Source organism: Mustelus asterias, chromosome 15 (assembly GCF_964213995.1).
Source record: "Mustelus asterias chromosome 15, sMusAst1.hap1.1, whole genome shotgun sequence".
In the NCBI taxonomy this organism is placed as follows: Eukaryota; Metazoa; Chordata; class Chondrichthyes; order Carcharhiniformes; family Triakidae; genus Mustelus; species Mustelus asterias.
This window is the reverse complement of record NC_135815.1, coordinates 33,404,266-33,420,484: the sequence shown is the minus strand read 5'-3', so window position 1 is coordinate 33,420,484 and position 16,219 is coordinate 33,404,266. Positions and strand designations below refer to the sequence as shown.

Below are 16,219 nucleotides of genomic sequence, written 5' to 3'. Positions count from 1 at the left end.
TCTTTGTTCAGGTGATTAAACAAATTGCAGTGTGATTGGGAAAATTTGATATGCTTGTGCAAGCTAAAGGCTCAATTTGATGAATTGCATTTTCTTGTTGCATGATTTCTTAGATTCTTAGTCATAACACCCATAACAAAATGCTTGACAGAACCTTTCAAACTTCAGAACTACATTGATTCAGTATTTCTGGGGATACATAAGTGAATACAAAATCAACTTGCACCGGGGGCAAGAGCAGCTGAAGTCAAAAAGATCTGAAAATCTTTGGGACAAGGAATCTTGTAATTACAGCACAGTTTATGGTCTGCAGTGAAATGCACTTGCTTCAAATGGGTAGAAACATTAGCTTTTCCTTTGCTTAGCTTCAATTGCCGTCAAGGCTGTGGACCAATGCATTGTATATCATCAGTGACTTCAGCATTTTAGCATTCAATGCAGACAGTGCAATGTAATATAGGATGAAATCCAGGCTAACAACAAAACATGACCTTGCTGGATGACATACCTGTGAAGCATAGGCTAAGGCAGTGCTTTCCAACTATTTTCCAAATTGACCCCATTTTAACTCACCACCACCTTCTCAAACACGATCAGAGAAGGACAACAGGGCTGGCCTTGCCACTGACACCGACATCTCATGAACAAATGTATAAAAACTGATCCCAGAGGCCAGCAAAAACACAACAGCAGTAGCACAGCATTGTAACACACACTAACCAATTACTGTGTATGATAAATCAACATAGATCAAATAATTATGAAAATCTGTGTTTTAAACTACTCGTAAAAATTTTATGTGCCCATGTAACTTTTAGTCAAGCTCTCCATATTCCATGGCAACAGAATATTCAGTTAAGCCCTTCTCTCCCTATCCACAAATTATCAGGTTCCCGTCATACCCTCCTTCCCCATTCAGCCAACCACTCAACCCCCGACATGCCCCCTCTTCCTCACTTCGCCCCCAATACACCCCCCTCCCCACTCAGCCCCCGAAATGCCTTCCCCTCACCACTCAGCCCCCGACATGCCCGATCCTCCCTACTCAGCTCATCCACTTCTCTACCCGCCCCCACATAGATTTCTCGACCGTACTCAGACTCAGCACCCTGTTGTTGCATCTGCTCCTATCAGTGAGTACCTGCAACTCCCCCTTGGCCAGTGACACTTAGATCTCATTACCAGCAAAGCGTGAGCCACCTTCCTGGGTGACAGGAGCCCAGGGTCCGGGGACGAAAACCCAGCGGGTCAGTGCTGCCTCTTCCAACACTGGGTGCTTGGGGAACATCAGGGTCCAGAGCAGGCCAAGCCAAAGGCAGCACAAAGCGACCATTGCTGTCGAGGGCAGTTTGTGGCTGAGCCTCGGCCATCTGGAATCTTGCTCCTTCCCTCTCGGGGTCAGAGACTGAAGCTGAGTGGCAGGCTGTCACTGGAGCTGAGACGGTCCATCAGTAACAAGGCCTCGGATTGAGCAAAGTCATCTACAGGCTTCACATAGGAGCAGCAGCCACTGGGGAGAAGGCCCACTACATCACCCAATCACAGAAAACAACTCAAGCCAGCACAGGAGGGGCGGGAGGTTAGGCAGGAACTTGAGCAATGTCTCCCCACCGGACCATGCAGAAGTTGATTAAAAAGGGCTGCATTCCACAATCTGAAATTTAGAATTCTATCAAATGGTGGAAACTTCTTGTCCCTGTTATATGTACATAGTTTGCAATGTTGACTGAAAGGTCCAAGTTACTGAACGCAATCACATTCATTTTTGGCTAAATGCATATGCAACATATAATTACTGTAATTATCCTTGTAATGGGCAGATAGTTTCACACTACTAGAACACAACTCCCTAACGCACCTGTAGAATAAATGAGCAACTGAGGGTTAATGAAAATAAATTTGCAAACCTTCCAGCGCAAAATTGTAATTCAAACCCAGCTGGGAATTTTACCTGAGACAGAGATTGCTGTTGAGATACCTTGGCAGGTGCATGAGGAATATTAGATGGCGCTATAAGATGTCTTTGGGGGACCATAAGTCCCCCAGGATGACCCATATTACTCAGTTCCTTCCTCGTTACTTCTTCCATAACCTCTGAAGCAGGGGTGCTTGTATGATGGGCAAGAGAAGCCTGAATCCTGCTTTCCGCATTAAATTGTTTCTGTTGCATAGTTTCTTCTTGCTGCTGATGCAATTGACTTTGCTGGTACAAATGCCGATAGTGCGGCGGCTCTTGGTAGAAATACTGAGACGGTGCAGCCATCTGAGTGTGCTGAGAAGGGCGGGATTGTTCTTGGGAGTACTGGTGTGGCTGCTGCATGGTCTTGTGGTTTTGGTCTCGGTGATAAGGTGGCGGCGGCGGCTGCATCTGCTGCTGCATAGGTTGCTGCAACTGGCACAATATCTGCTGCGGCTGGTAGAACTGGACTGAATGCATGGGGCATTGCTGCTGCACTGACGTGTGTTGTTGCGGCTGATGCTGCTGACGTACAAAGTATTGTTGCTGCGGCAGTTGCTGAATCTGCTGAGACAGCACCTGTTGAGCCTGCAGCTGCTGAACATGCGACTGCGGGTGCTGCAACACTGACTGCTGCTGCGGCAGCTGGGCCAACTGTTGGTACTCAAAATACATCTGTTGCTGTTGTTGCTGCTGCTGGATGGCTTGTAACTGTTGCTTCGATTGTGCAAGCGGGAACGCACAATGCATTTGCTGTGTTAAGGAATGTTGGAATCTCGGCACTGGCTGTGCAGCAGCTTGTTGTTGGTCAGCTGGAGGTTTTTGGGACAAGAGTTGCCGGAGCGTGCTGTCACGCACATTCTCAACCATGGCAGCCTGGTTTAGCTGGCTCGATGCTACATTGTTCGCCTGTTGAATTCGGAGGTTCTGATTTGCAAAAACCTGCGTGAATGAGTCCAACTTGTGCAAGACATCACTAGTCAATTTGTCATTTGCTGAAGAATATACATAAGAATACCCATCTGGAGCATCAGTCTGAGCAGTGGAGGTCCACATCATAGAGGGATTGCTAAGGTCATTCTGCATTTGGACATGATTGCCAGCATTGGAATGAGGCCAATTGTTTGGCCTAGATGGCTCTATCATAAGGCTTTTGGTAACAATTGGCATAGTTCCTGCTACTGCAGCTTCCCTTGAATGCGGAGGAAAATGAGGGGAAGGTGGAGAAGTTTGAGATGTGTCCATGCCTGTGGATCCATAGCTATGGTTCATATTTCCACTCATGTTGGTCAGGGGGCTGGATTGCGGTTGTTGTGGATAGTACAGGTTTTCTGTGTTGTTCACAGCATGGTTTGACTTGTACAGCTGTTGGTCTCCCATCCTTTGTTCTTAAGGCAATTCAATGTTTCAACCACAATGCGATTGCCAAGCCTCTAACAAGGCATAAAAGATAACAAAAATAAGTTTGGAGTGCTCAAGTTCCCTGAGAAAATTTTTCTTTAAGCCACACTGGATTCAATACAATTTTTCTTTTATTTCAAGTTGACCATTCTGGATCTTGTCCTCAAGTCAAATTGAATCTAGATTGTTGCATCACATCTTGATTAAAACATTTATGGCACGTCTCTAAGCAGTCCATGGGAAGTAAAACATCAATACACCTGTGATGAAAATGAGACAAAGAGTCAGTAAGTGACAGGGAGCTTACGTTGCAATATTTTTCTGTTCATTAATGTTAGGACCGTTAGCACTGGGGAGTGGAACTTAAGATATTTCAGATACCAAGACCACAACTCTGACAAATTTGAACCCATGTCCAAGAGGTGTAAGACCAGTGCCTCACCAACTGAATGGTTTATAGTATACTTGAAGGGTTTTTTTTATAATGAAGTAGAGAATCTATGTCCAATCTGATGGCGTCATTGCAGCTTAAGCCAGGCAAAACTTTGAAAATTGGGTGTTGTTGAGACCATCGTAGACTCCCAGTGTACATCTCATTAGTTTTTTAATAATCACACATTTAAAATCATTTTCGCTATTACCAGCAGAAACAATGGACTGGGTTTGGAGTAGATACAATGATCAGGCTATCAACACTCCACGATTGTGGTGTAAATTCGACTTGATGCGCAGTTAAGCTCGGAAATTAGAAAGTTACGATTGGAGTGCCCTTGCTCCCCCAAACACTGCACTGCATTGATCCCTCACCAAGCAACTAGATATTCAAATAAATGAACACTTGAAGTACAAACATGATAAGGTACCCACTAAAAAGGCAGAAAACGTTAAGGTTTGCCCATTCATCTGCTGAAAAACCTCCCTTAACCAAATATTAAATCTTACTGGTGTGGAATCTCTACTCCAATGTTACATTATTGTTGGGGATTTAAGAAGTGTAGTTTTGTCTTTCAGTCTCCAATCACTCTCTTTTAATCCCATCCCTCTTTGGTTCTCTTCCCACAGTCCAAAGATGTGCAGGTTAGGTGAATTGGCCACGCTAAATTCTCCGTTAGTGTACCCGAATAGGCACTGGAGTGTGGCGACTAGGAGATTTTCACAGTAACTGCATTACAGTGTGAATGTAAGCCTACCTGTGACTAATAAATAAACTTTACTTTCACTTGCTTTCTGTAATTTGACATTGAAACACCTACTCCAATTTCTAGTTCCTGGTTCGGACAGAAAGAACAGTTCAATCTGACTGATTGAGAAGTTACCTTTTAGCACAGGTCCCAGGACCCCTCATGGAGGACGCCATATTCTTTCTACTTTTGGTTAACTGTAACTTACGGTGCAAAAGCCCATAGAAAGTCTGTGACCAAGTGTACAAACAGCTAGCACCTTGCATTTGCCGTTGGGCCATGAAATCTGGGCAAAGGTCACCGATTTTGGCTCCCTATTGCTGAACTACAATATTGTAACTGAAAGGCAGAGTCAAGAAGCAGGGTTGTGACACCACTGAAATACAGACCAAGGTTTTGGGCCAGTTACCTTCTTTTTTTTTATAACCGTTAAGTAAAACCTTATTACAGGTTTATCGTTCAAAAAAAGAGCCAAAAGTTGAATTTATAAAAAGTAATCTCACTGATATTGTACATCCTGGGGGTACAAACAACTGCTAGATATTTCCCTTATCTAGGTTGATTTACATAAGCCACACATCTAACAATGAGAAACAGCCCATTAAGAACATCAGAATATCTCTACAATCTATTGTGCTGGCATAGTTGAAACATTTCCTTCCTCAGTGTTTGCTAGTATTGCCTGCTATGGAGAGTTCCATTAGCCATACGCCTCTGAAAAAATTGATCATTGTGCAGCATTCCCACAACAAAATATATTAATAGCAAACTCAACTTGCTTGTTTCCTTGTTTTAATGAAATTTAAATGGTGAATCACATGGTTACATTTCAATTTCCTCAATATATTTAAAGATACAAAAAATACATTTGTATAACTAAAAACTAATAAACATCGTGTTTGTTCAAATGAAAACAGTGCAGCAGGAAGGGAAGAAAAATTATGTAAAATACAATGCTTTCCTTCTTACTCAGGTTTTCCGCCAAGCATTAGAGAGTGCATCATTCTCACGAGTACAAAGAAATCTTATAAAATGCATCATTCAATGTTACCATGCAAATTACTTACTATAACTGGAGTGCCCTGCATGCCCCACTCTGCTGGCAAGGAAGATGAAAACAAGATGGGTGTCCTTTAACACTGTGAGGCCGCTGCTGGCTATCATTGCCTGCAATATAATTCAAAGAGAACATTTACTTTCCTCGTCTGCCATTAAGTCACACACATTCCAGCTCCACAAAACGAACAAGTGTCATCTCAGTTGCAAGCGAAGGTGCGCAGACAATAAATATGCAAATCATTTAAATTATCAATTGCAGCATTTTAGAATATGTACAGTAGTTAAAATTTTAAAAATAGCAGGAAGCAAAAATATGCATTAAGTTTAGCTTTACACCATACTAGAGTGTCTCCTTTGAACAGATTTTTTTTCTGTACAACTCATTTCCATCCATATGTGGATAATGCGCCCAGAAAAAAAACATTAAATGGATAATAATGCCACCTCTAAGAAAAAAATCACAAACTTCCCCATTTCCTTCAGCATAAATTCCATCAGTAATATTTAACAGCATTTTATCCACAGATTTGTACTTTAGTTGTTCAGTTCATCTAAATCACAATGAACTTCAGTTTATGCCCATCATTTGGCGTGACTCTATGAACTCACATTTAGTGAGCGCCTGCACACAAGTGTACCCACACACGTACCAACCAAGGAGAACTCCTTTCCAACAATCATTTAAATTACCATTACAGTTTTATCTTGAAAGAAACAAGCACTGAACAAGTTTTTTCTCCCCCCACATATACACAATATTACAGCAATCACAAAACAAACTTGCTCAGTCACAGGAAGATTGTTGATAAACTGGTGAACTTAAAAAGACAAACTGAAAATAAAAATAGGATAGGGTTTGTCAATCTTATGAACTCTTTGCGTTCAGAACTACTAATAAAAAAACAGAAATAAATCCATGTCACTGGTCAAATTAATCTGAATGTTCATATGAACACAGTATAATGTACAGACAGCTCTCCTGTCAGGGTGCTGGAGAGAGAAATGGTGATTTGCACAAGCACTGGTCTCTCACCTGGGTGCCTTCACTGTTTGGAAATTTCTTTATCCGTCTTCTGTTTCATTCCCACATTCACATACATTCTTCATAAATAGCTTTGCAGCAGTTTCACACTAACGGCTAAATATCTGCAAACTAATTTGAAGAAAATTTAAGTCAACACACCATTGCTTCTTCATGTTGTCATAAGGTTTCAGAATGTGAAGAGAAAAGTTACTTATCAGCGTGACGGCTCCACTAAGAATATTTGTTCACTGTCCGTATAAATTATAGCATAATATTCTTTCAATCACTGCACCCCTGATTAAAAGCCCTCAAGTCACAGTTATCCAATTTAAAAAGTACTGACTGCTGTTATATCTTGTGTTGTAGTTTTTAAAATGATCATCTACTGATATGAAATGCTGTAAAACTCCACAAATTATAAGTGTCCCTAATGTTGAGTAATGGCATTGTTAATTACACGTAATTAGTTCTATGATTTGAATACGGTGCACTCCCACAAATCTTGAATCCTAATAGCAGTCAGTGTGTGAGGCTCCAAAACAGAAGATTCACCTTCAAACTCTGGCCTTCAACAACAGCTGAACTCTATCGACAGGTTCCAGGCATTATACTTCATTATGTACATACCCAAAACGATTACCAGGGAGGAAGAAATTCAATTACTGATCTGGAATCTCAAATTTGCAAGCAACTACACATACTCTTGGTTATTTTTTCAGAGCTGACCTGGTTTGCTCCTCCAAAAAGTTTTCTGTTTCCCTACCCTCCACCTTGCTTGACATTCCAGCCCTCGAGCTGTCCCCATCCAACATCACAAACGTAGTCAAGTTCAGGAAGAATGAAGAGGTGACAGACGAGGGATCAGAAAATTCAGCGTCAGAGGATTGGGAAGGAAAAAAGGGAAGATAGAGTGATTGTGAAGTGATCTGAGGGGGGTGGTGGGGTGGAGAGGAGGACGATGACATTTGTTGGGAAATTGTTAAAATGCATGATAAAGGAAGTAATAACAGGCCATTTAGGAAGTCAAAATGCAATCCATCAGAGTCGGTGTGGTTTTATGAAGGGTAAACCATGTTCGACAAATTTGCTTGAGTTCTTCGAAGATGTAACAAGCAAGGTGGACATTGTCGATCTTGTAAATGTAGCATATCTGGGCGGCCAGAAGGCATTTGATAATGTGTCACACACAAGGCTCACACACAAGGCTCACACACAAGGCTCACACACAAGGCTCACACACAAGGCTCACACACAAGGTTAGTTCACATGGGATTAGAGGTAATTTATTAGCTTCGATAGAGGATTGGCTCATCAACAGAAAGCAGAGTCGGGATCATTGGTCTCTCTCGGGTTGGCATAATCTAACCAATGGGAGCCACAGCGTTCGGTCCTCCGGCCCCAAGAGTTTATAATCTATATAAATGTCTTGAATGAAAGGATAGTAGGTACCATAGCCAAATTTGCATATGACATGAAAACAGGTGGAATACTAAGTTGTGATAATGAAATAAGAAATTTACAAATGGATATAGATTTGGATAGGTTAAGTAAATGCAGCAAACTGAATTTTGGCATTTATTGCTAAAGGAAGAGAATATAAAGGTAGTGAAGTGATGCTGCTACTGTATGAAGCATTAGTCAGACCACACTTAGAATATAGTGCACAGTTTTGGTCCCCTTATTTATGGAGGGATGCAGCTGCATTGCAGGCAGTTCAAAGGAGGTTCATTGGATTGATTCCAGAGATGACGGGTTTGTCTTACGGAGAGAGATTGGGCTGTTTAGGCCTATTCTCACTGGTGTTTAGAAGAATGAAGGGAGATCGAATTGAGGTGTGGGTGATGGACAGTAGACGTGGAGAGGATGTTTCCTCTTGTACAGAAATCTAGAAAAAGAGATCAGAGTTTTAGGATAAGAGATGGCAGATTTAAAACAGAAGAGGAGAAATTACTTCTCCCAAATGATTGCGAGTCTGTGGAATTCACTTCCCCAGAGTGCGGTGGATGCAGGGACTTCGAATAAATTTAAGGAAGAGATGGAAGAATTTTTAATTTTTAAGAGCTTGGTGAACGAGCAGGTAAGTGATGCTGAGACCAAGATGAGACCAGCCATGATTATATTAAATGATCAGGATATGGGCTGGAAGGGCTAAATTGTCTACCCCTGCTCCTAGTTCTAATGAGGAGAATTAGGCAAAATCTTCTTGAGCTATGGGCCAGTTGCACGTACTGACATTCTTGCTGGAGGATCACCAAGTTGGTGAAAGACACTTCGTGGTCTGCCCAAAACTTGTTGGTTTTACAGTGCCCATGACCAACTGCTGTGGACTGGTACACTCGAAGGCCCGTGACTAAGTTCTGAGTGCTGCACTGAGGCTTGGGGCAGGAGTTGCAAAGACTCAATGTGGAAAGGCCAATGTCCAAGGCCCGCCAGCCATTGTACATCAAAGGTGCTGGAACTCATTCTATGCACCAGAGAACGTTTGACATGAAATGTCAATGTATAAATACAACCGACAATTGTTAGTGTAATGACGCAACTCAGAGTGAGAGATACTATCCTGAAAAATTCAACTACATTGCACTTTATATTGTATCAAATCTGAACCAAGTACTGCACCTTTAAAAGATTTGTGAATAAAATATTTTGGGAAAAAAAATGACCACAATATTCAATTTAAATTGTAGTTCCTATTAGGATTTCTAAAGACTCTAGTGGCTGACTCTTATCTTCATTATTCTCATACTGCGTTTCTGATTTTCTATTTTTAAGTTGGTGATTTTTAAAAAAAGTTCTGCTTCCTAACTTTGTTCTTCATCGTCTCACTTACTGGTGTTATTAGGTTCACGCATTCCAAAACCTCAATAATCCCAAACCCCAAGAAACGCCTCCCAGTGCATAACCCTACATTTTAAAAACTTAATTTAACACTTTATTTTTAAATCACTGCTACCACAGGAGCTGCATATGTTCCCCTTTCTTTGGAGACCATCCAATAAGCTCCTGCTTTTCCTAAACCACATACCACTCCCTGTCATTCGCCTTTTACTAACCACTCGTAAGCAACCACCCCACAATTCCAGTTATGTGCTTTTTCCTCCCTGTTACATGTCCCAACATCACAAAACCCAAATTCCCTGGTGTTCTCCTGCCCACATATAGTATATTGAACTTCACACTTGCATTCCAACCAGCAGAAAGCAAAAGAGACATGTATCTGTCCACATACAAAATACTTCACACAATAAAGCGGCACAGTGGGGCAACACAGTGGCTAGCACTGCTGCCTCTCAGCGCCAGAGACCCGGGTTCGATTCCCGGCTTGGGTCACTGTCTGTGTGGAGTCTGCATGTTCTCCCCGTGTCTGCGTGGGTTTCCTCCGGGTGCTCCGGTTTCTTCCCACAGTCCAAAGATGTGCAGGTTAGGTGGATTGGCCATGATAAATTGCCCCTTAGTGTCAGGGGCACTAGCTAGAGTAAATACATGGGGCTATGGGAAAGGGCCTTGGTGGGATAGTGGTTGGTGCAGACTCGATGGGCCAAATGGCCTCCTTCTGCACTATAGGATTCTACGATTCTATGAATAAAAATATTGGTTCTGTACAGAACTTACAAAATCCATATCAACCTTTTTTGCTTGTGGCCCTGTGTATAGTTAGGTAATGCATACATTACCTACACTGTGACAATTGTTTGAGTAACAATTTTATATTAACATGTTAAAAATCCGAGGCAGAATATTTCCAAAGACTGCATCCACATTTGCTCGTTACACTATAAATGGCCTTCTATCAATAGATGTCAGTATTGCACTTCGTTATCAAAAGTCAGCTCCCTTAGCTGGCAATTAAACATTACACCCGAGACAATCATCACTTTATTTTCATCATACTGACTTTCAGGAAGTCACAACTGATCGATTTAAACATGAGCTGTAACCAGGCCAGAGTTCCAATTTCAGTCCATAACGGTCTTTGTCAACACGAGATTGACTCTTCCAATAGACTCTTGGATGGCCTCCCATCTGCAAATTTGAGATCATCTATAACTCTGCTGTACATGTCTTAACTCGGGCCAAGTCCCGTTCACATATAATCCCTGTGCTCAGTGACGTTCAATGATTCTCGGTTAAGCAACACCTCAATTTTACAATTCTCTGTCTTGTTTTCAAATCCCTCCATGGCTTCCCCATCTCCGAAATCTCCTCCAGCCCACAATCTTCCAAGGTGTTGGTGCTCCTCTAATTTTGGCCTTGTGGCCTGTAACAGGGAGGAAAAAGCAATTAACTGGAATTGTAGGGTGGTTGGTTGGTTATGAATGGTTATTAACAGTCGAATGGCAGGGTGTGGTGTATGGTTTAGGAAAAGCAGAAGCTTGTTGGATGGTCTTGTAAGAAAGGGGGGCATATGCGGTTCCTGAGGTAACTGACCTTCAGTTGCCTAGGTTCCAAGCTCTGGAATCGTCTCCCTAAACCTTCCCACCTCTCCCTCATTCTGCAAGAAAATTAAAATTGACCAAAATTACCCTCTTGCCCCAACATCGTCTCCCACATCTTGATGCCCCATATTTTACACCAAAATGTTCCTGCAACCACGCAGGCATTTTATTCTGTTCAAGACTTAATATAAATACAAGTTGTTTTTGTTAGACCAAAAATCGAAGAAGCCTAATCAGGTCATTTAAAAAAAAATAGAATCCTACAGTGCAGGAAGAGGCCATTTGGCCCATCGAATCTGCACTGACCACAATCCCACCCTATCCCCATAACCCCATGCATTTACCCTATCTAGTCCCCCTGACGCTAAGGGGCAATTTAGCATGGCCAATCCACCTAAACCGCACATCTTTGGTCAAACCAGAGTAGGTCCAAAGCACGTACGCTGCAAGAACCTTATTCCATACCATTGTGCCATACTTTAATTTTGAGAATACCTGCCCCTATCTCTGAACACCCCATCATGTTTTGATTGACCACTCAGTTCAATGTATTTTGTTGTGTCTTTTTTTTAAAAAGATTACAAATCCCACTTGTAAAAACTCTTCCACTATCACTCCATTGTCTTGTTGTTCCCAGCCCTGCTTTCAATGCTCACTTCCTTTGAGAATTTCCAACTCAATTCCCCCCACCTTTATGCCTCTTTCCATTGAACTGATTTCCAACGACACTGGAGATCTATTGGAGAGAATAGTTCAATGTCACTGTCAACTTGATGATATAACTGTTGCCAAATGTCTCAAGATCTTCTGAACTTTGTGCAAGATTCAAATGGACATTGCGACAGCAGACATTGATGCCCCAGAGATCACTAGAGCTTTGTGGACAATTTTCATTGAAGTCAGTGGTGAGCACCATAGCTTTGTCACAGAATCTATGCCTTTACGTTAACTTATCAAGACAAGAACACTATTTCAATGGGTTTGCTCCTAATTTAGTTTCCTTCTCAATTACTCCGACAACATTCCCTTATTGTAACAGCATCCAGGGGGATGCAGATACAGAAAATGCATGAAACATACTGGTCAATTCACATCTGCAACGAGAAGAGACACATTTGCGTTCTGGGTATGGATCTGAGATTATTTTTGCAGAGCAAAAACGCTGGAGAACACACATGGGAGTTCACATACGCAGCTAAACTGGTCTATTCTGGTTTGTTTGTATACACAAATAGCCACAAGAGGGTGTTATTACACTCCTCCACCCTTAATGAAAAACTTGTGCAAAGTCCAAAATTCAAACAACTAAAATACATTTTTTCCCCATTTATTTACAAATCAAAACTAACCACTCATTTCCTATTACTGAGAAGGTACTTCATTTCTTGACCCAAACTCTCAGAACTTGGGGAAGGTCTTTGGCCATGAGGACCAGAGCCTGAGTAGAGGATTTCCCCAACAAAGAGGGATTTTGACATTGATCTGAAATTTCCACTTAAATCAGACATGTCAGTCTGACTCAAATCAGGCACAACGTGTGTTAGAGTTCCCAACTATCCAATTTTTCAGACTAGTTTGAGATTCTTCCCAACATCCTCCTTCTTCCTTAACCTCTGACGGCAAAACAGGATCTATACATACACTACTGAACATCTTGAGCAAATATGTGGGAGGACCACATTTTTCATGACTCTCACTGTTGGCCATTTCAACCACTTATGATGATGATCTTTCACCTTAACCTTCTGGTTCAACTTCAGACTTCTTTCTCATACTCTACCTCTATCAAGACTCTCTTTCTGTCTTGTTTCTCTTCTACTGGCTGTGCTAAATGTGGCTTCAACAATGACAACCTTGTTCTAGACTGTCTTCTAAGGAACAATTCAGCTGGTGTTCTGCCAGTTGCAGTGCGAAGTATGTTACAATAAACAAAATAAATTCCCAGTTTGAGATCCATGGCAACTGATGACAAGTCCATTTTTTTAGTCCAGCATTTTCTCAACAAGTGCATGTTTCAATATTGGTTATGTGCACCTTGCTGCTCCATTTGAATCAGGGTGTAAGACTGTGTTCACCGTTTACTCTCATCAATTTTACAAATTTTTCTGAACGAAATTAAGATCCGTTTTAGACACAATTTCCGCTGAGACCCCATAAACAACAAACATATTAGGCAAAATAAGTTTTTTCTAGATGTTTTTCAATCCATTGGAACCCCCTCAATACAAACTCAGATCTGCTGAGATTTTCCAGCATTTTCTGTTTTATTTCAGCTTAATATATAGTCTTATGGCGGCAGGGATGAAGCTGTTCTTGAGTCGTTTGGTGCGTGATTTCAGATTGCGTGGGATCCTCTATTGTGCTGGCTGCTTTTCCAAGGCAGCAGGAAGTGCAGACGGAGTAACTGGATGGGAGGTTGGTTGGCGTGATGGACTGGGCTATGTTCACAACCCTTTGTAGTTTCTTGCGGTCTTGTACATAACAGTGATAACATTCAAGAGTGCAATGACAAGAGTGAAAAAGAGGGATGGTCAGAATTTATTAAAATATATTTTGAAAGTATCCCAGAAGACTAAACAATTTTATGCTATTGGCATTTCCTCCCGGATTGATCTGTGGTTCTAACCCTAAGGTATCCAATTAAAGTTCTATCACCTATTCCCAAGCAAGTTTCTGCCTCTTTTCCCAGAACAGATACTCAATTTCTGGGATGACGAATTTCACACACTATGTCTGACAAATGTATTAAATGATGCATTTATGGTGGAAGAATGACCAATGTCAATATAAATTAAGTGCTATAATAGTAAAAAGGATGCAGAAACAGACATCTGGAGTAGGTTAACACTGATGACTGGCAAGTTGGTACAGCTGTGAAACTATATTGGATTCTTGCTTTCATAAACAGAGGCAGAGAAGAGCAAAAGAGTTACTAAACCCTTACAAATTACCTGTTAAGTCTCAACTAGAATATTGAGCCCAGCCCTGGACATCACCCTTCAGGAAGGATGACAAGGCGTTGGAGAGGATGAAGAGTAACATTCCAAAGGTTGAGAGACTTCAGATTTTGGAGAAAACAGGAGGAGTTGGGATTGTTCTCCTCAGAGCAGAGAGGTTAAGAAGAAAATAAATAAATTTTGGATATTATGAGGGGGTTTTGATAGACTAAGTGAGATATTGTCTTCCAGCAACAGGGGACACAGATTGAAGATAATTGGCAAAAGTAGAGAGGGTGACAACAAGCTTTTTTTCATACAGTAAATGATGATGATTGTGAAGAGAATTACCAAAGAAAGTGATGCAAATAGATTAAATACCAATTATTACATGGAAATATATACATGAAAAGAAAATCTTCCAGGCATTATTGGGAAAGAACAGGTGAGTGGGACAAATTGGATAGCTCTTTCAAAGAATTGACACAGACACAATGGGCCGAATGGTCTGCTTCTGTAACACAGCTAGGTTCACTCGTTTGAAAATCAAATTTAGTGTTCCTTGTTCATGGAGTAAGGTATATTTTCTGTTTTCGTTTTGTGTTGCCTCTGATTGAGTATTCATTCATAGCCCTTCTGTATTAATAATATAGACCAATATACCCAAGAGAACTCCTCAGAAGCCCAAACAACTGAAGGTGAAAGAGTCAGACCCTACAGTGTTAACAGAAACATTTGTCCTACAACTTCTCGCAAGTGGTTTGCAGACGAAGAAATATATTAATAAATCTCAACTAATTTTGACTTGCAACCTATAATGGCAAACCATCACCACCCAGTTTCTTGTCGTTTTTAACCTCATCCACCTACTCAAATTTATCTACATCCTGCTGAATCCCAATATGTGGTTTGCCTACTCATGAAACTGTGAATACCCTACCAAACACATCGTATGTGGTTTGACCATCAGATCATAGCTTTCATTCAGAAGTAGTTATTACCTTTTATGAATAGAAATGATTCACACGGTGACTTGAAGTGCAAGTAATTGTCAAATCTCAACTAATAACTTAATAAAGTCAGTTTTGTTCTTAATGCATAAACCCAGGAGTCTCTCTACTTCTGAGCTTTTCGTAATAACAAACCTAATAACTAACTTTACAATGAACAGAAATGCACAAGATGAGAATTTATTTTCCAAACTATTTAATTTTAATTTATTATTGTCACAAGTGGGCTTACATTAACACTGCAATGAAGTTACTGTGAAAATCCCCTAGCCGCCACACTCTGGCGTCTGTTCGGGTGGAGAGAGAGAATTTAGCATGGCCAGTGCATGTCTTTTGGACTGCGAGGGGAAACCAGAGCACCCGGAGGAAACTCACGCAGACATGGGGAGAACGTGCAGACTCCACACAGACAGTCACCCAAGCCAGGAATTGAACCATTCATTCTGTTGTCCTGTAAAGCATTAGTTCTGCTACTTGAATTGTTCATTCAATAAATTCTGATCCTTTGAGCAAAATTCAGCAATAAATACTGCATTTGCAACATCCATAACTGTAGGAGGGGGGATTACTTAATTACTTAATTAAATTAACGTGCTGATTTTGCTCGAAAAGTTTTTGACAGCTTGGTAGGTAAATGCGATGTCACGCGTGTAACAAAGCCATGGAAGTCAGGACGGTTCCCAGTTTGATCAGCAAGTTGATGTCGGCCAGGGGAGTACAGAGTGTGCAATAGGCCTGATCATCCCTGGGCAATGCAAGTTGGAGGCTGGGAGGCAAATCATTTAACATGATCACTATCAAATGGCCATTGCTAGGAAGTACACATGACTAAGCTTGCCTTGGGCAGCATGGTGGCACATAGAATCCTACAGCGCAGAAAGAGGCCATTCGGCCCATTGAGTCTGCACCAACCACAATCCCACCCAGGCCCTACCCCCATATCCGTACATATTTACCCACTAGTCCCTCGAACCTATGCATCCCAGGACACTAAGGGGAAATTTAGAATAGCCAATCAACCTAGCCCGCACATCTTTGGATTTGGGGAGGAAACCGGAGCACGCAGAGGAAACCCACGCAGACACAGAGAATGCGCAAACTCCACACAGACAGTGAGCTGGGCCGGGATTCGAACCCAGGTCTCTGGAGCTGTGAAGCAGCAGTGCTAACCACTGTGCTACCGGCGTGCCGCCCCAGGTTAGCACAGCTGCCTCG

At 41.6% G+C, this 16,219-nt stretch overlaps 1 protein-coding gene across 1 annotated transcript in view; it reads right to left on the bottom strand.

The window, feature by feature from the left end:
- LOC144504446 (transcriptional-regulating factor 1-like) overlaps positions 1 to 16,219 on the bottom strand; it is a 178,439-nt gene that overhangs the window by 66,644 nt on the left and 95,576 nt on the right. The window contains exons 3-5 of the mRNA XM_078229720.1: positions 6,632 to 6,744; positions 5,607 to 5,706; positions 1,952 to 3,618 (exon numbers count right to left, since the gene is read on the bottom strand). Of these exons, the coding sequence (XP_078085846.1) occupies positions 1,952 to 3,337 (1,386 nt within the window). The 5' untranslated portion in view covers positions 3,338 to 3,618; positions 5,607 to 5,706; positions 6,632 to 6,744. The remainder of the gene's footprint in view (positions 1 to 1,951; positions 3,619 to 5,606; positions 5,707 to 6,631; positions 6,745 to 16,219) is intronic.